The sequence below is a fragment of the Geotrypetes seraphini genome, chromosome 6, assembly GCF_902459505.1.
Source record: "Geotrypetes seraphini chromosome 6, aGeoSer1.1, whole genome shotgun sequence".
NCBI classification, from domain to species: domain Eukaryota; kingdom Metazoa; phylum Chordata; class Amphibia; order Gymnophiona; family Dermophiidae; genus Geotrypetes; species Geotrypetes seraphini.
In genome coordinates, this window is record NC_047089.1 from 168,719,627 (window position 1) to 168,746,601 (window position 26,975).

Genomic DNA, 26,975 nt, shown 5'->3' on the forward strand with positions numbered 1-26,975 from the left:
AGGTACATTAATCCCTTTAATGTTTTATATGTAATATTATGCATTACTTATGCTACCATTCTAGGGGAATTTTGCACACTTCTTTTTAATACAGTACTTATCCCCTAAAATCCTTTTTCTGTATCTAATAGATCCTCAGCTGGCTCTCAGGAGTTCTTCATGTGCTCACCACATTAGCCATTATCATCATAGGATTAATATGCCTTTTTTTTCTATTATGGGCTCCTTTTACAAAGGTGCACTAGCGTTTTTAGCACATGCACCGGATTAGTACATGCTACCTGAAAAACTACTGCCTGCTCAAGAGGAGGCGATAGCGGTTAGCATGCGTGGCATTTTAGCACGCGCTATTCCGCGTGTTAAGTCCCTAACACACCTTTCTTAAAGGAGCCCTAGGTTTATTGTTTATATATTTATTTCTTTAACAAAGCCACTTATCTGCTTTAAACCATTGTGAGGATCGCCTCTCCCGCCATGACCATATTTCAATTATACTTCCTCAGGGTCGAGGCTCCTCCAGCATTATTCATTATTTATTTATTTCACAGTGAAAGTCAGCCAGAAACGGAAGACAAACTGTACTGTAGGTGTAGGATATACTTGTGACAGGGGCTACTTTGGAGGAGTTCAAAACCTAAGAGTAGAGCCATCGTGCTTAACAGAAAAATATTTTTCAGTAAAACTAAAATAATATTTTTTGTAGTCCAAAAATTTTCAGATAGTAAGGTAGCAGAAAAAAATTGTTAATGTTTAAAATCATAAATGTACAAGGGAAGAACTCAATAAGCGTCTCAACAGTGGTAGTGAAAATCCAAATACTAGAGTCGTGAGAAAGAGATGTCACCAACCAGGATGCACTTGAACAAATGTATAAAGGAGATACAGTAATATATATAATTGACAAATAGCTGACTCTTGAAAAACACATGTGTTGCTGAAACACTGGCTGTGTTGAGTCCAGACCAAAAGCAGCATCCTTGTTGGTGACATCTCTTCCTCATGACTCGTGTTTGGATTCAAGTCATAAATGAACATGTATTTCTTTTGCCAGCTTCAGTCTTTTAAAGTTAACCTTTTCTTATAATTTCTATTTGATTTAGCACTGTTTACCAGTATGACTGGTTTATTTGAACCCATCTTATTACCTGACCTTATTATTTTACTGTAACCAAAACACTGCACATGTGTAGTACAACCAAGTGTCTTCCTGTGTATTTTATTATATACACAATTTGTGATATTTTCTTAAATTACTTGTATTTCTTCTTAATGGGTTCAGACAAGTGATAATGTCATGAGCATGACAATTTGTTCTTGAATGAAAACTGGGCTATTTTTATTAAAATAAGAAATTAATGCTGGCAAATGGGGTAAAAAGCCAAAAGTGTGAAAGGAATAGAGAAGGAACCACACCTCTAAGCAAGAAAAATAAGGACTGAATGTGAAACTGTTTCCTCTCATCCCCTTTCTGTTCAGGGTCCAAAGCCAAGCTAGAAAACAGCTGTGTAATCATTGACTACTGCCAGATTTCTTTATTCTTTCTTCACAAATAAGAGTGTGCATAGAATTACTCAATGGTATAATACAGTTAAGGAACAAATCTAAAACAGAATATTAAAACAGTCCCCAAATCACCCATAGAAATCAAAGCTCCAGGACCCACAGTGCAGCAGGATGGGATTGCCTGAAATCCAGGTTTGGCTTTAAAATCTCCCTCTTGGCGATGGCTAAATTGGAAGCCCTGTAAATTGTCTTTTTGATAGTTTAGTGCTTTGGGACAGTAAGCATAAATTTTCATGACGTAGTGCATAAAGAAATTCCTAGGCTTTTAAAACAAAGTAGACAAAATAGATACAGTAAAACCTTGGATTGCAAGTAACTTGGTTTGCAAGTGTTTTGCAAAACATATTCTTAAATTTTAACTTGATATACAAGCAATGTCTTGCAATACAAGTACATACAGTATACACATGTCACATCATCTCAACTGAGCCAATGGTTTTTCTCTCTCTGACGCTGCAGGAGTGTAGTGACTGTTCTAAATGAGTGAGATCTTGCAATACTAGGATGTATAGTATTTTGTATTAAAGTTTTTGGGTTGTGGAACGAATCGTCTGAGTTTCCATTATTTCTTATGAGGAAATTCGGTGTGATATATGAGTACAGTATTTTGAATTACATGTTATTGGAACGAATTATGCTCGTAAACCTAGGTTTTACTGTACTTCCTTTTCATTCTGCCAGAGCAGTCCGGGCTTATGGATAGTGAACTATTCCAGTGACATCACTGGTATAAGGGATGATGTAACCCTGAATTCTCCAGTATTTCTGTACCCCTAGGTCTAGGCTGGTGCAGTAGAGCCTGGTAGACCTGACTCCCCAGGACAAGCTACACCTTCCATCCCTTGCAGTTGAGTCTGTGGGCCAGTACCGCTCCTTGGTTTGAACCCCAGCTGAACTCAAGAGCTGAAAAATCCTCTGCAGTACCAAGCTCTACCCTCATTTGTTTTGGGCTAGTGTGGTTCCTAGCTCAGGTACCAGAAGGGCTTTTGTCAATGGAATAGGGAAGAGGGAAAGTAGATCACCCTCTCCCTCATCCCAGGCTCTTCTACAGCACAAAGCAAAAGAAAAAGCATGATCAGCTGGTCTCTAGTCCATTCTTTATAACAATATTGTAACCTTTAGTTCACTATGGCAACTGTAAGATCATACAGGTAAACATTTTTCCTCATCATTACATCAGAGAAACTTCTACCTGTAGTGTTACCCTGTACGTTAAGTGCTTAGTCTGGGTACTTTACCACTCACTATCAAACATAAAATTTCATCAGTCACTGCTCCTTAATGCAGTTCTTCACATATTTTATCAGATTTTTGTTTGAACAAGTTTGACATAAGAGTTCACAGTTCAGCAAGTATAACCCAGTTTAAACTGGTATTCTCATAGCTTTTGGATTTAGGACAAGCCGCCCACACCTAATTTAAATTTGCAGACATGTATAACACAGAGCCATATTTCCAGCTTCTATTCCATATACTACAAATACAGTGTGTGTGCATATATACACCATACTATACCATATTGATGTATCCCGTAAATGTCAACTAGGAATCATTGCGGCTTACATAATATTAGAAATGATACAGAGGTCTAGACGTACAGCTGACTGCATAAGAAAAGATCAGTGCAGTGAGAATAGATGCGTTTTCAGTGCTTTCCTGAATTGGAAATAAGTAGGAGTTTGGCACAAGCTACTTGGGAGGCTATTGCAGATTTTGGGGCCTTGGAACTCAAAGGTGGTCTCAAAAAGAGCTTTCCTCCAAGACCAGGCATAGAGAGGGAAGAGGTAGCTTCCAGCGTTGGATTGTCTTCAAGTTGTTTAAGGACCGTGTGACCTGGATGGCAGAAGTGAGTCCTGCTGAGTTTTTTTCCATATATGGCCTTATGGACCATGCATGCAATTTTAAACTGGACCTTGTCCTTGACCGGTAGCCAGTGTAATTTCTTAAGCAGTAGACTCTTGCCCTCTCAAACTTGTTCTTGCGCAGGATCAGTCTCGCTGCTGTATTTTGGAGCAATTGTAGTCTCTTAAGGTCTTTCTCGGTGATGCGACAGCAGAGGGAGTTACAGTAGTCTAAGTAGGGGATATATATATATTTTTAATACCTGGTTAATTTAAGACTCAAAAATGTTTCATAGACTATCCCAAAGTATTTCTCACGGGTTAATAGTGAGAAACTATGTGATTTGTCACATATTTCTCTAGAATTTCATGAGCTTAGCTGTAAACACAGCCGCAAGTGGCAGGAACTCAAGTCAGCTGACAGTTTATTGCCTTTTTTGCTACCTGCATATTTTGTTCTCCTTTAACTTTGCCTTACTTTTTTGCCCTGTTCTCTGTGAAGAAAGACTTCACTAGATTTAGTCTTCTGTTATTTTGATAATTGGAGATTTTTGTGCCTCAAAATCCACTTGCCCTTGCAATCCTTGTTGTGAAGGTGGTGGTGGTGATGTGAATATCTTTACAAAATGCCCTGTGTACCTGAAGCCTTGATCTTTGTTATTTGAAATACTGATGCTTATTTGCCTCAAAACTGTTTGGTGCAAGTACTAATATAAGAATAGCCATACTGGGTCAGATTGATGGTTCATTTAGCCCAGTACCCTGCTTCCAACAGTGGCCAGTCTAGTACAGTACTTGACAAAATCCCAGAGAGTACCTGTTTCTGAAGTCATATTATGTATTTCCTGAATATTCCTTACAGCTATCTAGAAAACTAGAGCTGCATGTGAGCCTTAATGAAGAGCTTTACAGGCTATGTAGCCCCAGCTTAGGATTTTTTTTCCAAGCAGTGTTGCATACAATGGTGTGGTAGCCGTATTAATTCACTTTTAAAGATAATAAATACAAAGAAAAAATAAGATGGTATTTTATTAGACTACCTTTTGATTACCTTTTAAAGGTAGTACCTTCTTCACATCTGAAGAAGAAAGTATTGCCTTTGAAAGCTAATCAAAATATGTATTATCAGCTCAATAAAAAAGTATCTTATTGTTTTTATTTTGTTTTATCTCTATTTCCAGTGCTGTTGAAAGCAGCACCATCCCCTGGAGAACATCCATAACTTAAATCTGTATACATGAGGATAAGAACCAGTTATCAAGCTATTTATAAAGTGTATGGATAGGACTTCCACAGTTGATCTTAGGAGCCCTAAAACCATTCAGGATTTCACTATATTCACAATGAATAAGCATGAGATAACTTTACATGAAATGGAGAACCCATCTATATACATTTTCTGTATCTCCTGTATATTCATTGTAGATTTTCTGAAAACCTGCTCAGATTTTAAGATCACTAGACCATTTTTGGGAAGCCCTTATTCAAATTGCAATATGGTTTCTTATGATCTTAGGGAAGTCATTTACCCCTCCACCTTTTACTAAGCCATGGTAGCAACCCGGAGCCCTAAATGCTTTGACGTTCATAAAATTCCTATGAGCATCGGAGTACTTAGTTCTCTGGGTCACAGTAAAAAATCTCTATTGCAGCTTAGTAAAAGAGGGCCTTAATCTTCCATTGCCTTGGGTACAAACTTAAGTTCCCTTTTACAAAGCCATGGTAATGATTCCCAGTGCACAAATATAATGCAGCCCATTCAATTCCTATGGGCTGCATCTGGACTTGCTACTGAACCCTTAGATTATGAAGCCCTCCAGCAACAGGAAACTATCTGAATGTAACTCACTGAGCTACAACTGAAAAGGCATGAGCTAAATCAAAACCCCTTCTCTATTTTTCCCTTTAGGAATTTGATTCATAAACTTTTTGTATACAAATTTATTAAGGAATCCTGAATACCAAACCTGCTAAACTGGTTTGAGTGCCATTAGAATAAGGTGTTCCATATTAGTTTTGTTCCTTCTGCTTCTGTGAATCCTTTAATATATACATGACTATCTGGAATACAGCAAGTTCCTCCCTTAATTCTTTTTCTTTTTGCCTGGTTCACACCTTCTAAACATGACCTGGTTTGTTTGTTTTTTAAGTCCTCAGTACAGAATAGAGGAGGCATTTCAGTTGTTTATATACTGCCTTCAGCTTTCTACTTCCCAGTTTGAGTCAAGTTGGAAAAAAGATAAATCACTTACATGATACCTTCCCATACAGGTTTACAAAATACAAACATAATCATAGCTTGACATACAAAACTTAAACAAACACAGCATAACGTATCTAAAATTCATCTCAACTAGTACTATAATCCAATGTCCCACAAAGTTTGGGTGTGGTGGCACACTAAACCGGGTTCCCCAGCCAGAAGGCCTCCGGAAGTGTTGATGATACTATGGATTCAATTTGCCATTTCCCTCCTTTATACTTTTATTTGGTCATTTTACTATTGCTATGTTATTAACAAAATTGCAAGTTGTGTGTACAGTCCACTGCCTTGGGTGAATATCTTCATATAGACAGTTAATAAATCCCAATAAATACATGTTTTTGACATAATGGCTGATACAAAAAGAGTAAAATATGAACCAGTCATATTCTGTACTATAGCAAAATCAATAAAGGGGACCTTTTACTAAACTGCAGTAAAAAGCGGCCTTATACAGGTCATTTCTGCATGCTAATGACATTTTTACTGCAGCCATAAAATCCTAAATTATTTCTTTTTCCATTAATAGCCATGTGCTAATGTTGCTATTAGCGCATTTTTATGTTCATTAGATCAGTGTTCTTCAACCACTGGTCCATGGACCAGTGCCGGTCCACAGAAATTTCCTGCCGGTCCACAGGGCCGGCATGTGCATCAGGCCCAAAACTGTGTTCTTCAACTGCCAGTCTGCGGTGCGATTGATGCGTTGTTAATAAGATTACATTGTGTATATATATATGAAAAATGAATGGAAAAAATAGTGTTACAATTAGGACTATGGGGGCAGGGTCTGGGGTGAAGACTGGGTAGAGATGGGCAGGATCTGGACCACGACTTAGCCCAGTGTTCTTCAACCGCTGGTCTGCGGACCGATGCCGGTCCACAAAATAATTCTTTTATTTCTGCCGGTCCATAGGTGTAAAAAGGTTGAAGAACACAGCACTAGATAATTATTCAATTTGGATGATACATAGTACATACACAAAAATGTTTTTTCCATACAATAACTTTTACAAAACAGAACCTTTGCCTACCCTCCCTCCCAAAGATGTCACAATAAAATTTGTAACCATGAGGATACACTTCATCAGGTGATCTCATTTTAACAACCTATTTTGAGCCACATGGGTAAACAAATTCAAAACCGATTCCCAATTAATAAACTTTCATCCCAGTACTGGAGTCAAATCTGTAGTCATGACGCTCCAGAGATGGTAAATGTATAATTTGTGACCACCACTGGGCCAATGTGGGGGCCTCTTGCTATAACCAGGTTTATAAGATGCCAAAATTATTTTTAAATATAGTTGATGAAGTGTTATTGAAGGATACTACAGAGATAGGGTTTGAAAAATAGGAAGAAACCCAGTCAAGGATTTGCTCCGAAATTCCAACCACAGCAAGTCTTTGGAAAACAATGATCTATCATACCAAAAGCTGCGGAGAGGTCTAGAGTCAAGAATGACAGATTTGTGTTGGTCTAGAAAATATTGTACAGACGTTGTTAAGCCAAGTAGTGGATTTGTAGAGTGCTGCGTACGCCTTTCAGCACTATAGAAATGATAAATAGTAGTAATAATGGCCTAGTGGTTAGAGCAGCTGCCACAGCACCCTGAGGTTGTGAGTTCAATTCCCGCTGCAGCTCCTTGTGACTCTGGGCAAGTGCAAAAGATGCCAGGTACAAAATAAGTACCTATCTAAAATATGTAAACTTGTTTGATTGTGTAAACCACACAGAAAAAGCAGTATAAATTCCTATCCCCCTTTATTCATAAACTAGATTCAGTGCTTCTAATTTTAGGTGTTTGTCATTTGGAATTCTAGGGATTTTTAGAACAATTTGGTGCTATCGCAAGATCAGAAAAATAAGGGGTACTAGTGCATTTGATTTGCAAAAACTTTTCTGGATATTTAGGTCGATTCTGTTCAATGGTCCATAACAGTTTTCTAGCCCCTCCCCCACTGTGCCAAGTCCCACGTGCAGCTAAAAAAAACCCCTTCTCCAAACCCTAGTCTTCAGCATTCCCCCCCAGTCCCATCAACAGCATCAGCCACTGACGCCCCTGAAAGATATGGAGAGTAACGAAAATTCCTCTCGTTCTGAAGCAAAGGGGAGACAGAAGAGGAAGGCCACTGGGGATTTGTAGTCAATTTGGCATGATTTCTCCTGGTACAAAATAGGATCCATCAGTAAACTACAATACATAGAAACATAGAAGATGACGGCAGATAAGGGCCATAGCCCATCAGGTCTGCCCACTCTACTGACCCACCCCCAAGTCTACTATCCTAGGGATCCCACTCCTGGTAACAGGTTCCCTTGGCTTAACCCTCTAAGGGATCCCACATGGGCATCCCATTTGCTCTTAAATTCTTGCACGCTGTTTGCCTCGATCACCTGCACCGGGAGCTCGTTCCAAGGATCAACCACTCTCGGTGAAGAAATATTTCCTGGTGTCGCCATGAAATTTCCCGCCCCTGAGTTTGAGCGGATGCTCTCTTGTGGCTGAGGGTCCTTTGAGAAAGAGAATCTCTTCTTCCTTCTCGATACGGCCGGTAATATACTTAAACGTCTCGATCATATCTCCTCTCTCCCTACATTCCTCGAGTGAGTACAGCCGCAAATTTTTCAGCCTTTCCTCGTACGATAGATCCTTGAGTCCCGAGACCATCCTGGTGGCCATCCGTTGCACCAACTCTTCTTCTTGTACGTGGTGAGCGTGTTGTCGGGGGAGCAGCTGCCTTAGGAGAGGAGAGAGAAGTCGCGGGCATGCTCATTCAGGATGGCCAGTTTAGATGGGAGCCGGGAGAGCGCTGACGGATGGCAGAGGCATCGCAGAAGCAGGAGGGCAGCCGCATGGGGACCCCGAGGAAGGAAGGCAACACTTTGGAATCACTGTGCAGCACCCGCAGGCAAGTTCTCACCCCTGGGCCACCATTGCAAACTTTGGTTGTGGAACGAATCTTCTGAGTTTGCATTAAAGTCTATGCGGAACTTTGCTTTGAAAAACGAGCATTTTGGATTACGAGCATGATCCTGGAACGGATTATGCTCGTAAACTAAGGTACCACTGTAAAACTGAGAACATTACTGTACAATTCTTATCCCCATGGTGATGAACATACATTTTTTTAAACCTGAAGACCACTATGTTAAAGAAAACAATTGAAAAAACACTTCCTTTTTATCATGTTAAAAATGTATGCAAATTTACCTCATGCATATTTACTGTGGGTATCCTTAGAATACATCTAGACTGTCAGGTTTTCAGGATACCCACAATGAATATGCATGAGGTAAATTTGCATACATTTTTAACATGATAAAAAGGAAGTGTTTATTCAATTTAGTCTTGATGGTGGTAGAATCTTTGTGTAGAGGGGAAAGTCAGGGAAAGTATCAGAGGGGTCCAGGTAGCTCAAATGCCTAACTGGGTTGCAAAGGCAGGAGGGAGTGGGCATCCTGTCTCTCTGGGTGTGTCGCTGTCATGGGGCGGCCAACATAGTCAGAGGGTTCAGGGACCCATGGTTGTTGGGGGGGGGGGGAGGTGCAGTGGCTCATCATCAGGAGGGCAGCTCAGCTCGTATTTTGTTTTTAAGTTCTGGCTGCTGAACTAGAGAGACATGTTCAGCTGGCAGTGCTTTGTTTATAAATTTTTATCAACACAAATATACTACTTTATGCTAAAGCAAAAAAAAAAAAAAAGAAATAGAAATTTTTTTTTCTACCTTTGGTTTCTGCTTTCCTCATCTTCTCCTCATTCAATTCCTTGCATCACTGTCTGACTTCTCTCTGCGTCTTCCATTTGCTCTGTTACTGTGCCTCTCCCTTCCATCTCTCCCTCCACCTCCCCCACCCCAATTGGTCTGGCACCCATCTTCTTCACTCCGCTCCCTCCATAGTCTGGCATCCGTCTTCTTCCCTTCCAGCGTCTTCTCCCCACTCTCTGTTCCCCATTTCCCTTAAGCGCCTTCTCCCCACTCTCTCTTCCCCATTTCCCTTCAGCATCTGTTCCTCTCCACCCCACCTTCCCTCCCTTTCTCCTTCCCTGCCCCTTACCTTCATGGCGCTTTCACACACACACACACACACACACACACCTGCATCCATAGCTCCTGCTGCCAGAGAGGTCAATCTGCCTCTGACCCTGATATCTCATCAAAATCCATATCTAGTTCCCCAGAGGACCCAGCTAGAGCAAGAGAATCCAGGGTTGTAGGTCTGCGCTCCTTCCTCCTCATCAAAAACCACCCTGCACCATTGGCAACAAAAGAATGAGAAAGGAGTAAAGAAAAAAAAAAAACAAAAACAAGCGTTCAACAATTTTCATTCAATCATTTTCTGTCTTTGCTACATGATTCTCCCCCATGGCTACACAAAATTCCTCCTGCATAGACATCACTGCTATGCAATATTGTGACATATAATATTCCCTTGCGCTTTCACCCTCCCTGCAGTAGGAGCCCCTTAGCCACTTCCGCCATGCACACTGCGACCCCCCCCCCTCGGACAACAGGCCCCGATCCGACTAAAAAAACTAAATAGTAAGTCCTACTCACATGCTCAATTTAAAAGGCAGGAGTGTTTCCTGCTTGCAATGCACAACTGTGCCGGCAAACCTCCCTGCCCCTTACCTTCATGGCGGGTGATTTCTAAATTGCCTTCCTACGAGCAGCCGGAGCGTTGAAGTTGCGTGTGGCTGCCAGAAAGGTCGTCTCTGATGCAACTTCTGGTTTCGTCAAAGATGACCTTTATGGCAGCCACATGCAACTTCAACGCTCTGGATGCTCATAGGAAGGCAATTAGAAATCAACGGCCATGAAAGTAAGGGGCAGGTAGGGAGTAGGGAGATGTTTGGACTCAGCGGCAGCAGTGATCAGTAAGGAGGGAGGGAGCGCGATAGGTGACCGCACGCGTTCCCTCCCTTAACTGCGGAGACAAGGCCATTCACCGCTACATGAGGCGGTGAATAGCCTTATCCTCGTAGCCGTGGTGAACACTTTTTTCCCGTTTTGGCAGGTTGCCTGCGGCTAGCCGCAGGTAACAGCCACTGTGTCATTCTCTATGCAGCACTAACATGCGAAGCCGCAAAAATACAGAAGTTAGAGAAAAAAATGAACATGAGCAGAAAAGACTAGCTCCTATTGTCTTTCTTGTAGGAAGACAACTGGAAGTCAGAAGGCAGTCCTGAGTTAAAGAGGGGAAGGTCAAAAATATGTAAATGAAGCTTCCTGAAGAGATCTTGTGAAATGGGATTGACTACCCACTTGTCCAGGAATAGAATGGAATTGTACAGTACACTCAGAAATAGATATGCTCTCCTAGGGCATCATTCCAGATGTCAGGGAGATCTAACAACGGAGAAGATGAAATGGCCCAGTGGTTAGTAACCTATCAAACACAGATGGGCTCAAATCATCAGAAAACAAAGATATGGGCAGAACCGCAGCACAGACCCTAGGCTGCCAAAGCTGCTTTTTTTCTGCGCCAATCTCCAGTGATGGAGAGAGCTATTGGAACCCCAGGAGGATGGAACTGGTTGATAAGCTAGGGGTAGGATGAGCCGGTTACCCATTCCAGATGGAGGCTTTTTGGCCAGTCCTGGATTTATGCTAACCTCATCCCAGTGCATTATGGAACCTACAGTGCTGATTTCAACAGAATCATAGACTACAGATACTACACTGCTTTGGGATGTAATTTTAAAAACAAGACTGGCCAAAAAATCTCCTTTCTGGAATGGGTAACCTAGTCACCCTAGGTGGGGGAGAAGGAAAGCAATGATGTATTAGATGCTCTCCTGGGTTCAGTGGTTGCCTGCCATATTGGTGGCCAGGGAGGTTAAGGAAGGCCAGGCATTGCTCAATTGTCCACCTAGCTCTCACTTCCTCGACGGGGATATTCAGCGCCACCCTTAGCCCTGCAACCTCTTCTCTGAGTAAGACCTGCTTCTGGTGAATGCTTTGACCAAGATCCACTAGGCACTAGCCATCCTGCTCAGGGGGGCCTCGATGCTCTGGCAGGGCTCGTTCCTCCCCCAGCTCAACTCCAAACTCACCCTCCTCTTCGTCCCTCTCCTCTCCTATCTCCTCCTCAGCCACTTCCCCCTCCACTATTGCAGTGGTCTCATGCTGTGGTGGTAGTGAAGGGCAGTTACTGCTGCAACAGCAGCAACAGTATCTGATGATCTAGAAAGGGGTGGGGCTGCTGCAGACTAACCTGCCTGCTCCCCTTCCTCCCTGGCAGCGGCTGGAGCCCATGGCATACCTTGAGCATCTGTAAGTAGAGAGAAAATGAGACATCAATATGGGCAGACATGTCAAGTTGCAGAAACATGGTTGACACAGATGCTGTCTGACAGGGACATAGTTTCCTTTATTATTTTTAGACGTTACCATCACAGGTAGCAGATGGAATTTGACCTTGACTACCCTGGACCCCAAAGATTATCTGTGTGGGAGTCCTACCACATTTTCATTATGACAACAGGCAATGGTTATGTAGGATATATGATACCTTGTCTTATCTCTGAGCCTACAGGATGCATCCACGCCTCCTATACCAGTTGATGTACCGGGCCCAGCTGTGTCCAGTATCTCCCGCTCCAGGGCAGCGAGAGTGATGTCACAGCCAGGTCCCTCTGCCTCTTTAAGCTCATTCTTTTGATAGACCTTGATCCGCATCTATAGCCATTTCTTCTTCAAATCCTCCACCTCAGTTTTGATGATATACTTGCACTTGTCAGTTCTTCCCTCCTCATTACTCTCCTGTCTTACCCTTTCCTTTGTCCCAAACCTTGTATACCAATCCAGTATGCAAGTTGCTGGGTAAATTGTGTGTGTGGGGGGGAGCGGGGGGGGGGGGGGGGGGGCTGTGTGCTCTTCATGCATGCAAGTGCCATCCTCTTCCCTGAGCAGAAATGTGATCAATAATCTGAAATTCCAATGTGCTAACATTATCCCCCTATTCTCCCTCTTGACCCTGCTCAGGTGGTTTCATTTAGACAAATGAAGGCATCATCGTGGTGGTTCATGCTCCATATCATTAATAGCATTTAGGTGCAGGTGAGCTGGTCTTTGGGACTCCGAAATATTTTGCTATTTTCAGGTGAGGAGTTAGCCTGGTAGTTAGGAAGCAAACTTGTCATTTGGAGTGATAAGTGCAGATCCCAGTAAGCAATTCACCACATCCTGCAATGCCCCAGGGCCAGCAAACCAGATAACATATGTACAGTACTTTGCCATTTTGAGTACTTAACATATCTGGGAAAGGACACTTGGAAATTGTAGTACACTGTCAGTCTCTCTCAGGCCCTTCTGTAATGTATATAGTTCCTTTTATGGCCTGGGAGGATGAAGTACCTCCTCTCATTGTGGAAAAATATCCTTGCTAGCAGCGATGTGTCCCCCAGCATTGAAATTTTGCTGCCTGCGCCTAGTAGCCATGTTTCCCGATATGCCCCCTGTGCACATAACATCATAATGCGCCGACATAATCTCCCCTCCAGTATACAGCATGGTTTTCTAAACGGTGCACATGAAGTATGCGCTGCCTACCTCATTAAACGCAATTCTCTAAACAGCACACTTAAAATACACCTACCTATCTTACTAAATGCAATTCTATAAAAAACATACATAAAAGTACGTGCCACTAAGTGCAATTCTATAAAAAGTGTGTGCCTTGTCTAGAATCGTGCATAGCACTGCGCTAGTCAGCGCCAAGTTTTAGGCAGCATACAGTATATAGAATCAGGCCCATAGCACTTTGGCTGCAAACCAGATAGAAAAAGGAATGTTTCAGTTCAAAGGCCATAGATTTTAAATATCTCACCCACCCCCTAAAGAAATCCTTGAAGCTTGGGGAATTTAAGACATCAGTAGGAAAACAGTGCAGAAGAATCTTGGCCAACAGTGCCAATACTGCATTTTAACTTTAGCAAATTAATTTTGAGATTTATTTGACCCATGCATACAGTTCAGAAGAACAGCCAACACTACTGTGGTTGCCAAAAACATCAGGCCATTTCATTTGGAAGACAGGTGCATAGGAACATGTTTTTATTGCCTTAAAGCCTGCTAATAGAGGCAAATCTGAAATGTGTTACAATCCAGATATAGTGTCACATCTCATTTGATTATTCACATCCACCTGTGCCATATCTCTAAGTGATCTGACAGAAAAGAAGTAGCTAAAGGTTTTGCCTACTTGGACAAAACAATTACCAATTTGCCTTTTCTTGGCAATTAAAATCAAAGAAACTTCTTTATCCCAACAGTATGAATGATTAAAATCTTTATCAACAGATGAGTGTTGCTCATAAAACAATAGGAATGTTAAGCAGACTTAACAGCCTAACTTATTGCTTTCTGAAATGGGTTTTAAGAAAACCAACACTGGAATGCAGATTTTGTAAAAACATACAAGCACACATATACTGTATAATCTTTGTCCCACAATTAGTCCAGATATTGAATCTTAAGTAGTGCTTTTAGAACTTTCAAGTTTTCCACTGTTTAACGTTTAAATCATTTAATCTATTTCTCTTCACTACAAAATATACATTTAAATTAAATTGTTCAATAAGCTTTCCTCCTGCACATCCTTCACCACCAAGGAAATCCTCAGTGAATCAGATCCTAAATTAATCTCTTTTCTTAACATTTACCGTATACTTGCTTGTTAAAGTGTAAGATGCTACAAATTTTAGTAATAGATAACTCACTAAAATGGCAGGCTTACCCTCCATAATAAAAGCAGCATTACAATTACACTTCTCTAAAATTAGCATCTGAGCAAGATTTTTTTTTTATATACCCCTTTTCTTAAGTATTCTATTTGGCACAAAATCTAGCAGTTAACAGCATAAAGAGGTGGGTTTAGGCTTTCTGTGCAGATTTACTGTATCCGTGTGAATCAAATGATCCAATTTATCTTCAATTGCAAGCACTCTTCTAACAGCCTCCTCAAAGGCTATAGCAACATTGATGGCATCTTTTGCACTTGTTTCAAAATAAGGATGGTTGCCATTGTCCCTGCACCAAGCCTGGGCTTCTTCTGTAGACACCTGTCGATCAATAATGTCAACTTTATTACCCAAGACCACAAAGGGAAAGCTTTCAGGCTCCTTGACATCTGCATAATAAATGAATTCTTTCTTCCAATTGCCCAAATTTTGGAAACTTTGCAAATCATCTACACTGAACGTCAGAAGGCAGCAGTCTGAGCCCCTGTAGAAAGGAGTCCGCAGGCTCCTGAACCGCTCTTGGCCTGCTGTGTCCCAGATCTGCATGGTCACAAAATGGCTATCCACTTCCAAATCTTTGTTTAAAAACTCCACGCCTATTGTGTGGAACAGCTGTGTATCAAACTTATTGGTGACATATCTATTCATCAGTGAGCTTTTCCCAACTCCACCATCACCCAAGAGGATCACTTTCAGAAGAGATGATTTTGCTGCCATTGCTCTTAGAAGAGAGGCTTACATGAACTTTTAAAGCCTGTATTAAAAAGAAAAAAAGACAAATTTACTATTTTTTAATTTCTTAGCTGTTTGCCACAATCAGTTCACTGGCAAACAAACAAAAATGCTATTCTTTTTTATACTTAGCATTGTATGACTCTACATTACAGACTAACACCCCAACCCTACTATGACTTAAGAGAATTAGATGGCTTTAGACCAACAGGCAACACTGATCCTCAAGTTCACAAGCCAGTGGATATATTGAAAACACATCTGCACATAGGACTGGATTCTCTAACTGGCGTTAATTTTTTAGGTGCCAGTAAGCACCCAAGCTCAGAATCTGGGCTATACTGCCTCAATTTGTATGCAAATACATCTTGTGACCATTCATTGTGAAAATAGATTGCCTGTACTGGTTTGTGGGATCAATTCCTACCCCTGTTCTAAACAGTGGTCCCCAATCACAGTTCAAAATCTCCCTTATCATTCAACTCCCCTCCTCAAGTTCTATAAATAAGGACTCACAAAAAAACAAACAAGCTTTAGGCATTAACAACCCTCACAGTTACCATAAACATGGAGCATTACCAGTGTAAGATGATGAAAAACAAAGAGAGATCACATGAGTAAAAAAAAATCAGAGAGAAAAGACATCCATCAAACTTCAGAGAAAGAGGACCACTAAATAAGAATTAAATATAACAGTATATAGAATTTCTTTATTTGAAACATTACTAACTTATATGCAGTTTTGATAATCAGATTCACATTAAACCCCCAGCTAGACGACAATCATCAAAACTAAACAGAATAGTCTCTATATTTAGAAAAGTCGTTTTTGCAAAGGGATGAGCCTTCAGGTTTACAATTGTTAAATAAAAGCAGTTAAAAAAAATGCAATTATTGAGCTGAACGTGAGAATGTTGACGATTCTAATTTTTGTAAAGTGGAGTTTTAAAAAGTCAACCTTACAAACAAAATTAAGACTATGAACTTTATCTCAAAGTTATAGTCCTGTGCATTTTTTTTTCCAAAAGAAAAGACTTTCCGTTTTTATTTCAGTATTTTTATTTCGTGTCCAGTAATATATTTTAAGTTTTACTATGACCGCACCCTCACTTTAAAAATGCTTCGTCCCGAGTCCACCGACTCTCAAGCAGCAACCCCTTGGCACATACAGGCGGCTGCTCCGATATCATTTACTTAAAAGAGTTCAAATGACTGGAGTGGCAAAGTAAAAAGAGCCATCACAAATTAACCATAACTTGCTCGGAATTTCCAACAAAAAGAGGACCCTAGTTTTTTGGGGTTTTTTTTTTTTTTTTTTTTTTTTTTTTAACGACCCCAATTACCTATTTTTGTCACCAGTACTTCTGCTCTAGCAGCACAGCTGCCATAAGAAGTAATTTCTTCACGAGTCACATCTCAGCGCTTCCGAGTTTCTGTACTCCCAGACACCAAGTCACGCGCATTGACCGCCCTCACGCGCCCAGAGGTCCAGGAGGGAGGGGCTATCCGGCCTCCCCCGTGTCCCCGATCCTTCCGCGTCCGACACCGCCGCCTAACCAAAACGCCCCATCCCCGCGTCCTACCTTCTCAAGCCTAGCGTTCAGGTCGCCCGCAGTTTTCCTTCTCCGGCGTCCCGCCGCCTCTGACGCAACGTCTTTCCCTCGGCCGCGTCCCGCCTTGCCGGAAACAGGAAGTCGAACCGGAGAAGGGAGAGACGTTGCGTCGGTAGGCGGAGGAGGCGAGATGGCAGAGAAGAAGCGTGGGTCCTGGAACAGGGGTCGTCTGAAATATAAGGTTGGAAGGTAAGACGCCCGGATTGGGTTTCACGGAGACAAAAAGATACTATGCGACCGAGGGGGTGTATACCGCTTTGCCTATGTCGTTGCAGAAAGCTACCGCGCGCCCTTAACGAGCAATTTGGCTGCTGTATACAGGGCTTCTGTCCAGCCGCAGTAGATATCTGCGCACGGAACATTAAAATGCATGCAAAATAGCTGATTCAAGCTACCTCATAGCATGCCGAGCTGTGCTGTCTGCAGAACGAAGAAAAAAAAATTAAAATTGATAGTTATTTTTTTTTAAGTTCTGTAACTATGTGGGGTAATTGTAACAGCGGTGAAAGTAAAGTAGATGCAATAGAATTGCTAATCAGTGCAATGGAAATGTTTGTTTTGAGTGCAAATTAACTCAAGGTAGCTCGATAGTGAGTGGACAAGCAAACATTTCATCATCCACCATTTGCAGTGGTTCTCATTTTTTAGATTTAATTTTTGTCAGAGTTGAAAATCCAAGTTCGCAAAGATAAGATGATCCAAAGAGTAACGATGCCATGATTGCTTTGTTACTCATTAGGATAACTACTTCATAAAACAAAAATAAAATTACTTGTTATTAGTTTTCAAGGACAAATCATATGATGCCTGTCTGGGCGGTTGTATCCAGTTTACATTGACAGACTCTCCCAAAATTCATGGAGGTTCCGTTATTGGAACACCTGCAAATTTTGAAAAACTGTGAATACATGCTGATGGAAGGCAGGAGCTGGGGTGCCGGCAGGTGCTTAAATTGTACTTACAAAGCCGGGCACATTTTCCAACCGCCTCTTCCTGGTACTAAAGTCATGGTTACACCAATCAGGAGCTGCTTTGATACGCCGGATAGCGTGTCAAAGCAGCTCCTGATTGGTGTAACCATGACTTTAGTACCAGGAAGAGGCGGTTGGAAAATACCGTAAATTACTGAGTCTGCGATTTGCGAACCGCAAATTCATGGGGGTTTACTGTATACATGACGTACATGTCATTTATTCTAGTGTATACTTATGAATTAAATTTTTTTTTTTAACTTCTTTATTCATTCTTTATTTATTTATTATGAAATTTTAAAAAATAAAGTAAAATTCTGGAATCTCCATGGCACACTGGAACTCCCCATCCCCTGACATGCTCCCTCAAAAAAATATACTTTTAGCGCATGATTAGTAGAGTACACACAGATTTGGCAGTTAGCATAGGATGCCTGAGCACGCTTTAGCACCTAATGCAGTTTAATAAAAGGGCCTCTTAATCTCTCTTTTTTCTGTTGTCATGCCTTCCGTTGTTACTGACAAGTTTACTTTATTCTCTCACCTCTTTCTTTTCTCCTTTTTGGTTCCCAGATTCACTGTTCTTTCGAGAACTGACCACAAGCCAAGTAATGTGGTGATTTTGTTGGCTCAGCTGACAGAGGAAGTTGATGCTGTTAAAAACCACAACCCAGTTTGAAGTTCATTACTGTTAGGTCACAATGTCAAGGTGTAAAAACGTATAAGCTCTGTTCCTTGGGTGCATGACAGAAAGTAAAGATGTAAGCTCTGCCTTTTTTTGTAAGTTTAATGCTACAAAATTCACTTGCTTTAACTGAACACTAAGGGCTAGATTCACTAAGCCCACCGATTGTGTCCCGGCCACTTTGCGACCCCCCAACCCGATTCACTAACCTTCCCGAGCGTATCCGCACCCGATCTGATCCGCGCATGCAAATGAGGGGAAACGGCATGCAAAGTACGAAGGACCTCGATTCACTAAAAAAATTTAGGCACACTGACAGGGCTGGTCGATCCAAAATCAAGTGACTGCTGAGAACCAGTCGCTCACGTCCTTTCCTGCTCTCTCCCACCCTGAAATATCAGCCCTGCGGCCCTGAAAAGACCTGCTCTCTGCCGCCCTGCCTCCCTTGTGTGTTCAAGAAGCAAGCCTGCCTCTTCATCCACTAAAACTAGTTGGTTTGCCTACTAACTTGAGGGGCACTCAAGGCACAGGGGTAAAGGGGTCAGGGCTCACATTTAAAGGGCCTTTTTGCAATCCTTCTTTGAGTCAGAATAATTTGGATTTGCATACAACTCCTGAATTCCCCTTTGTATAACGTTCTCTGAACTTGTTTTAGAGTTATACATTTTGTACTAATAAAAGTGAGAAGCTGTATCTATTAGCCCCATTCCACCTCCTTTTTGCCGAGGCTAATCTACTGTCAAGTTTAGAAAAATCAGTATCAAAACTGCAGAATTTTCTGCACCGGTGGCCAAACGTTCGCTGTAAAATAATTGTGAGGACCTCTGAAAAGGGGTTTTCATGCGAGGAACCCGAAACTGAAAGCTGAGTCTAGACTACATCTTATATGTTGTAAACTTTTGCGTCTGTGGGGAAAAGTGCCGCCCCGACTCTCCTGCTTTCTGCCGCCCTTCCCCGCAGTGCAGCCCTGCTTTAAACCAGCGGGTTAAAACCATGGGCTCGCACTGCAGGGAGGGCAGGAGAGAGCAGGAGAGTCGGGGCGGGTTTCATGTTCTGTTCCGTAGTCTAACTGCCCCACAGGTAAGCTGGACAGTTTCTTCCCCTACCCCTTCCCCTCCCGGTGCGCATGAAGGGGAGACGAGTTCGGGCCCGGCTCAGCCCTCGATCATGTTCACCTTCACCTGCCTGGATTACTTCGCCACCTTTGTTTTGACCTCACTTGTGCAGGAGAGCGGTGCCTGCGCAGATCGCATGTACAGCCAACAATGATGGTCTGCGCATGCGTTGCGATCGGTCTTCAGCGATCTGTTGGATCTCTTGTGGGCGTGTGTCCGATTTTGTAATTTGCATGGGGAGCCTTTAGTGGATCGGTCGCTCGGCAAGACTCGGCCACAGATCGGAACCGGATTGGACAGGTAAGGGGGCTTTAGTGAATCTAGCCCAAAATAGCTTCATCATCCTCTAATCCCCAGTTTAAAATAAATACATCGGCAGATATTTAAACCACGGGAAACAGCCTAGCTGAGCCTGCAGTTGGTGGTGCACCAGTGCCCAGCATTGAATATCTAAAGGGGGGTGTGCTGACCACTATAAACTTAACTGGCTAAGTCAATATTCTGTACTGGCCGGTTAAGTTAATAGCATCCAAAGATAGCCTGCTATTTATGAATTGTCTGCAAAACTTAGGGCTCCTTTTACAAAGGTGCGCTAAGGCCTTAATGCGCGGTAATTTTGTGTGTGCGCTAAAAACCCTAGCGCACTTTCGTAAAAGGAGCCCTTATTTGGCCAGTTCTTAAATTTTTGTGGCTAGCTAGCTATCTTCTACTAAATATTAGCAGTTAGCCAGCCAAATGCTATTTAACCATCCAGGAGCTGTTCCTGGCTGGTCAAATAGTGCTGAATATCAGGTATACAGATCTTTAGCCATTGTACAAATGCAGACTCCCACCATTATTTACATTATTTTGCTGGCTTGTAATAATAATAATAATAACTTTATTTTTATATACCGCAATACCACAAACAGTTCAGAGCGGTTTACAGAAGAAGAGACTATATACAGACAGCGACATTACAAAAAATATTCAAAATTACATTAGCATGTTAAGATTAATCACATTTATCTGGAGGTATTTTAAAGATACATCAAGGCAGGAATGGGGTCAGAGAAATTTATCAAAGCGATAGGTTTTAATTGACTTCCTGAAAGTTTAATTGGAAAGTGCGTTTGAAATAAAGTTGGTTATACATTTATTCCATTTGCCTGCTTGGAATGATCATGTTCTATCAAGGAATCTCTCGTAGATACAGCCCTTCAAGGATGGAAAAGTGAACAAGTAAGCACTACGTGTACAAGTTATGCCTGAAAATTTGAAATGATGAGATAGATAAATTGGGGATGAGCCTGTTATGGTTTTGAAAATAGTGTCTGAGAAATTTTTAAAGAATGGGAAGTAATTAATTCTGATATAATAATTGTGGACTAAGAAGTTAAGGAGAAATGTAAAGAATTTGTGTTGTTGATGTAACTGAGCAGTTTGTTGTTTGTGTTAATACTATGTATGTTCCCGTATAAACCGCTTAGATTTAAGCAGTCATCACATTGTTAAAATAAATAAATAAACTGCCATTGTTTCTTTTTTATAGAATTAGGGCTAGAGTTTATAGCATTCCTTGTAACATAACATAGTAAATGACGGCAAATAAAGACCTGAACGGTCCATCCAGTCTGGTCATTAGTTATACCCATTACAAATACATAATTAAATTAACTTGTCTCTTCTTTGATATATCTGGGTCATAGACTGTAAAGTCCACCTGGTATTGGCAGGAGTAGGGAGAGAGGCCGAGGCAGGTACTGAAAATCCAGGAGCCAGAGTGGATAGCAGGATGATTCTTGCGTAAAGTCAGATGGATAAGGGTGAAACCAATGGTCCTCTAATCAAATAGGGACAGCAGGGTGGTCTGACCAGCCATTCGGCCAGACCATGAGGCCAGGAGAGACTTTCAGCAGAGGTCAAGCATGGCTGAAAAGGTACAAAGGATTTAAATGGAATCCACCCAGGTAAGGGGAGGGATGCAAGAGAAAGGCCAATCAGAACTGAGTTTAGCCCTAGGTGGCCGAGGAAAGGTCCCACCTTGATGACCTTATCAGACAGAAGTAAGAAATAATATACAAACACTTGGCAAGCAAAAGTTTAAACAGAGTGGCCACCTAGAAGCTGAACACATCCAAATGTTACATAAATGAGAGCGGTGCTGCAAAGAAAAGAAAGCAGGGCTATAAAGTCACTGCCAGTCCATCGAGCCACAACAGGCTTCAAAAGAGTTAAATCACAGGCTCCTTTATCTGGGGGGGGGGGGGGGGGAGGGGAGAGACGCAGTAAAAAAAACTCAAAGGAGCTAATCCTATTGAGAAAAACCTGCATCTCAACCACACCAGCCAGTCAGGCAAACAAAAGTTCAGAAAGCTCGATCCCACCCCCCTCTGGTTACTTCCTGATTTTGAGGGGCAGGATCGAGATTGGCAGAGCCTATAGTGACTTGGCAAGAAGGAAGGACCCCGCGGCATCTGCCTTCTTCATTGCCAGCTGGTTTAGCGGGACCGGGACTAAAGGCAGGGCTCATTGTAAACCAGATGCGTGCTGACTCCTCACTCCCCCTTCCTCCTAATGGCCGGTAAAAAGCATGGATGACCACCGCGGCTGCCGCTGGGAGGAATCAGTTGCCTGCCTCGCATTTCGGGCCTGCCCCGGACCCATGACTCCGTTCTCCACAGCCAGACACCTGGTAGGTTTAAATTTAGATTTATTTTTTTTTTTAAGTTAAGAGACGTACTCAAGTGTAGTGTAGATTTGAATATAAACTGAAACCCCCATTTTTGGGCCATTTCTTAGCTAATGAAGATAGACTGCCAAATGAATAGTAAAATGAACAGTGGGGTGAACTAAAATCAATTTGCTTCAGGAACAAAACAGTAAAACTATTGTATCCAGGCACATACCAATCTACATAGTAGATAGGGCAATTACCTACACAATCCTCCAAAGCTTCCTGAGGGTGTTACAATCCAGAACTATCATCTAAAACATGGAAATACCCATACACAAAAAAGAAAAAAATATCCAGAGAGCTAAATCTTTTTGTCAACAACTGTAAACAGCTTGCTGACTAAACTATGAAAAAATCTGAAAATCTAGAAGAAATATCACACAGAAAAGAAAAAGTGCTTTGGCTTCCAAGTTATGTGTTTGGGAAACAAACCAAAACAGTAAAAGAGGCAAGCTGGACTTCCGAACTGGCTTGGAGTATAAAAAAAGTTTTAATTAAAAAAAAAATAGTAGGAGGTGGGAAAAGCCAATTACATTACAAAACCTTCCAGATCGATGTGGTTTACATAAGCAAGAGACTACAAAACAGTGAATTTCAGAATTTGTGACTTAATCATTCATTTCCCAAAAATCTTACAAACAAAGATGTTTTCAATAGTTTTCGGAAGTGCAAATAGGAGTCTGAGGAAGCAAACAAGATACGTAACTTGAAATCCTGACTGGCTGCCTGGAATGAACATCATAACATAAGAATTGCCACTGCTGGGTCAGACCAGTGGTCCATCGTGCCCAGCAATCTGCTCACGCGGCAGCCCCCAAGTCAAAGACCAGTGCTCTAAATGAGTCCAGCCTCGCCTGCGTACATTCCAGTTTAGCAGGAACTTGTCCAACTTTGTCTTGAATCCCTGGAGGGTGGTTTCCCCTATAACAGCCTCCGGAAGAGCGTTCCAGTTTTCTACCACTCTCTGGGTGAAGAAGAACTTCTTTATGTTTGTACAGAATCTATCCCCTTTCAACTTTAGAGAGTGCCCTCTCGTTCTCCCTACCTTAGAGAGGGTGAACAATCTGTCTTTATCTATTAAGTCTATTCCCTTCATTATCTTGAATGTTTCAATGATGTCCCCTCTCAGTCTCCTCTTTTCAAGGGAGAAGAGGCCCAGTTTCTCCAATCTCTCACTGTATGGCAACTCCTCCAGCTCCTTAACCATTTTAGTTGCTCTTCTCTGGACCCTTTCGAGTAGTACCCAGTTCTTCATGTATGGCGACCAGTGCTGGACGCAGTACTCCAGGTCAGGATGCACCATGGCCCAGTACAGTGGCATGATAACCTTCTCCGATCTGTTCGTGATCCCCTTCTTAATGCAATCGTTTGATGTAAAAAATAAAGAAAGAGTGTGTGTAAGGGCCATAATTTTAGGTTGGAAAGTAAAGGAATAAAAACCCTTACAATAAAAATAACCCAAAAGGAGGTTGGGGAGGAGAAGGGAGATTATCAAGAAGAAAGGATAGGGGAAAACCAGCACAGGTTGTCAGAGTTCCAACCTCTAATAAACAGTCTGATGAGTGAAGCTTAGCTTTCGAAAGTTAGTCACAAGTGTATTACGTTTGTCTATTAAAAAGACTTCACCTACAACTTATCTGTTGATCAGATTTCCCCCAGAGACCTGTATACATAGAGAAGATACTAGATAAACTACTGGAAACATTTCATGTGATCTTAGAATCTAATTGGCGAGCTGGGGATAGACTCAGTGTCCTCATTGTGAATGTTCCAGAAAAGCTAGGAGGAAGCCAGTAATTTCCCTGTATGGATTTCACAATCTCTACTTTACAGTTCTACTTCTCCATAATCAACAACACTATCTTTACTGACTTCAAGAGTAAAACTTGGGACCTGTGCTACTGCCCTGCCTTTCTATTCTAAAGCCAGGCACTTGTAGGTCAGAGTGCTGTTAACTTACAATAAACGGCAGGTTTCTCATTACAAAATACAGTCAAACCTCGGTTTGCGAGTAACATGGTTTGCGAGTGTTTTACAAGATGAGCAAAACATTTCTCGCAAATCGTGCCTCGCAAACCAAGCATTGACTCGATTTGCGAGCCCCTGCAAACCGGCATGCCCCCCCCCCTGATCTGGCATCCCCCGCCCGCGTGCCCAACACAATCCCTTATCGCGATCTGGCACCAGCACCAACGCACAGGATGTGTTGGTGCCCGAAGATCCTGCCTCTTGCCTAGGCTGGGCCTTGAGCATCTGCGCATGCTCAAGGCCGTGCGGCTCCCACTCTCGCTGTGATTCTCGGAGAGAGCGAGAACCAGAAGACCTTGAGCATGGTCAGATGCTCAAGGCCCAGCCCAAGCAAGAGGCAGGATCTTCGGGTACTGGCACGTCCTGTGCATTGGTGCTGGTGCCAGATCGGGGTAAGGGATTGTGTTTGGGTGGGTGGGGAATGCTGGATCGCTGGGGGGGGGGGCAATACAAGCGGTGGGGGGGGGCAATGCCGGTTCTCGGGGGGGGGGGGTCATTCGCTGGTGAGGGGAGGGTGGGGGTAAGGTGGAGTAGCACCAGTGGCCTCGGGGAGGGGGGGAACGAATCAAGCGAGTTTCCCTTACTTCCTATGGGGAAACTCGCCTTGATATACGAGCAATTTGGTTTACGAGCATGCTTCTGGAATGAATTATGCTCGTAAACCATTGTTCCATTGTTTTCTATATTAACAAATGACTCAAAAGAAAATAAGTACTACAGTGTCCAGAGACCCATTCCATATACCGTGTTTCCCAAAAATAAGACTGTCTTATATTAATTTGGGGTCCAAAAAAACACAGGGCTTATTTGGGGGGAATGTCTTATTTTTTTTTTCATGTACAACAATCCTCTCTCCCTTCCTCTCCTCCATCTCAATTCTTCCTCTTTCCTTTCTTCCCCCCCATGTGCAGCATATTTCCTCCCCTCTCACCAATCCCCTTGTGCAACATCTTTCTATTCCTCCCTCCAATTCCCCTGTGCAGCAGAACCCCACCCACCCTCCTACCATGAAACTGACATACCTCTGCTCCGAGGCCTCCAAAAACAGCAGTGTCATCAGTGATGCGGCAGAGGGAAGGACCCGGTGGGAAAAGACACGAAGAAGCCCATTCAGAGCGCTGCTGCTGCTTTGGGAAGCCTCAGAGCGGAGGTATGTCAGGTCTTACTGGGGTGGGGGTCATTGAATTGATGAGTCTGAATTTTTTTCAGCAAATTGGACAGCACAGGGGGAGTGTCGGGGGTGGGGGTTGGGGTGCTTCAGGGGTCAATCTTAACTAGGGCTTATTTTTGGGGTAAGGCTTATATTAGGAGCATCTTCAAAAATCATGCTAGGGCTTATTTTCAGGGAAACAGGGTATTAATTGTATTGCACTCAATGGAACTAGAATTACTTTTGTTCCCTAATTATTTGATATAGTGATACCTTTAATAGATCCTTTTAACACAGGGCAGAGATCACAAGTTATGTAGTGTGACCATCAAACTCCACAAATGTGTTGTGATTAAAGTAACTTGCTGAGCCCTTCCAGATAGTTCCTGCAACAGTTTCTGGGCCCTCAAAAGTTTGAGAGCTGCTCTTCGTGTACCCCACACCTGTTTCCCTGTACCTAATCATAGGCTGTGGAAACTTTGCTAACAATGTCACTAATGCCCCTTTTCATTCTAATGCTATGACATCCCCAAACTGTTACTCATTCTGCTACCTACCTCCTTCTTACCAAGTCCAGAAATCCCCCACATAGCAAATTCAAGCAGCTCTGTAAATCCCCTTTGCTAGCATGAGCTGACAGTACCACCCCTATCTGCAATACTAAGGCAGCAACGCTTTCCATCCTTCCCAGAGTTCTGCCTGCAGTGACTTGACGTCATTCTCCTGCGTTATTTGCCTAAGCCCTAAAGGTTCCATTTTTGGGTTGCTGAGAGGTTACTGCACACGTCTCTTTCTCAGCCCTTTTTAAGAGACTTTGGATGCAGAGCTGTGGTTATGCCCAGTGGCTAACTGGTTGTGGCAGGTCTTAAATGCACTCGTATTTCAAGAGTTAGGTGAGGTGGAAGTAAAGGGCAGATAAGTGCTAAAATAGGTTGTTTTGCTGCAGCAGAAGCATAGTGATATCAACACATCTGCACATATTGCATGGTAATACCACAGATGCTTTTAGTCCAGCTGGCATGAAATGGAAGATATTAGCAAAATCGGAACATAAGATAACCAATTCTCTTGTATACCGCAGTAACTTCTCAGTTCAAGCGGTTAATAACATCAAGAGACTACAAGCACAGTGTATTATAATCACATTCAGAAGAATTTGTCAAATAAGTACCGGTAGGTCTATAGCATTTTTCTAAATGAAAGATAGGAGTTGGAGTTTGTTATCCAGACAGAAAAGGGTTTACCTCATGAACCAGCTTGAAAAGATAAAATTCTATGGAAAAATCTTTTGTATTTGCAACCTTTTACAGTAGGAAATGTAAATAATCTAAAAAGCTGAGAAAAACATTTTCTGTCAGTAAATTTAAAGTGATCAGGTATAAGGTCAAACAATGTCTTTTAACAGGTACAACCTAACTTGAATAATATACTTGCCTCAACTGGAAGCCAATGTAGCTTCCAATATAATTTAGTTATATGATCACATTTTTTCAAGTTGAAAAATCAACCAAACAGCCGTGTACTTTAACATTCCAGTCCAGTTTTCTAAGG

General features: G+C 42.2%; 1 protein-coding gene and 1 long non-coding RNA gene across 3 annotated transcripts; one reads left to right on the forward strand and one right to left on the reverse strand.

Moving 5' to 3' along the window:
* Positions 1 to 13,706: 13,706 nt before the first annotated feature.
* RAB9A (RAB9A, member RAS oncogene family) lies at positions 13,707 to 16,878 on the reverse strand. 2 transcript variants are annotated; one of them, XM_033949082.1, is made up of 2 exons: positions 16,730 to 16,878; positions 13,707 to 15,168 (listed from the first exon to the last, which is right to left on the reverse strand). In XM_033949082.1, exon 2 carries the CDS (start codon positions 15,129 to 15,131, stop codon positions 14,526 to 14,528), a length of 606 nt encoding a protein of 201 aa, XP_033804973.1. In that variant the 5' UTR covers positions 15,132 to 15,168; positions 16,730 to 16,878; the 3' UTR covers positions 13,707 to 14,525. The 2 variants fall into 2 exon arrangements, with proteins under 2 accessions (XP_033804973.1, XP_033804974.1); XM_033949083.1 differs by lacking the exon at positions 16,730 to 16,878 and adding an exon at positions 16,490 to 16,723.
* LOC117362545 lies at positions 16,822 to 21,135 on the forward strand. The gene is made up of 2 exons (XR_004539911.1): positions 16,822 to 16,948; positions 18,304 to 21,135. It is a non-coding gene; the product is annotated as an uncharacterized LOC117362545 (long non-coding RNA).
* The last annotated feature ends 5,840 nt before the right edge of the window (positions 21,136 to 26,975 follow it).

Bases quoted from the DNA above. Each gene is read 5' to 3' on its own strand.
- RAB9A (XM_033949082.1), bottom strand. From the start codon at position 15,131: ATGGCAGCAAAATCATCTCTTCTGAAAGTGATCCTCTTGGGTGATGGT.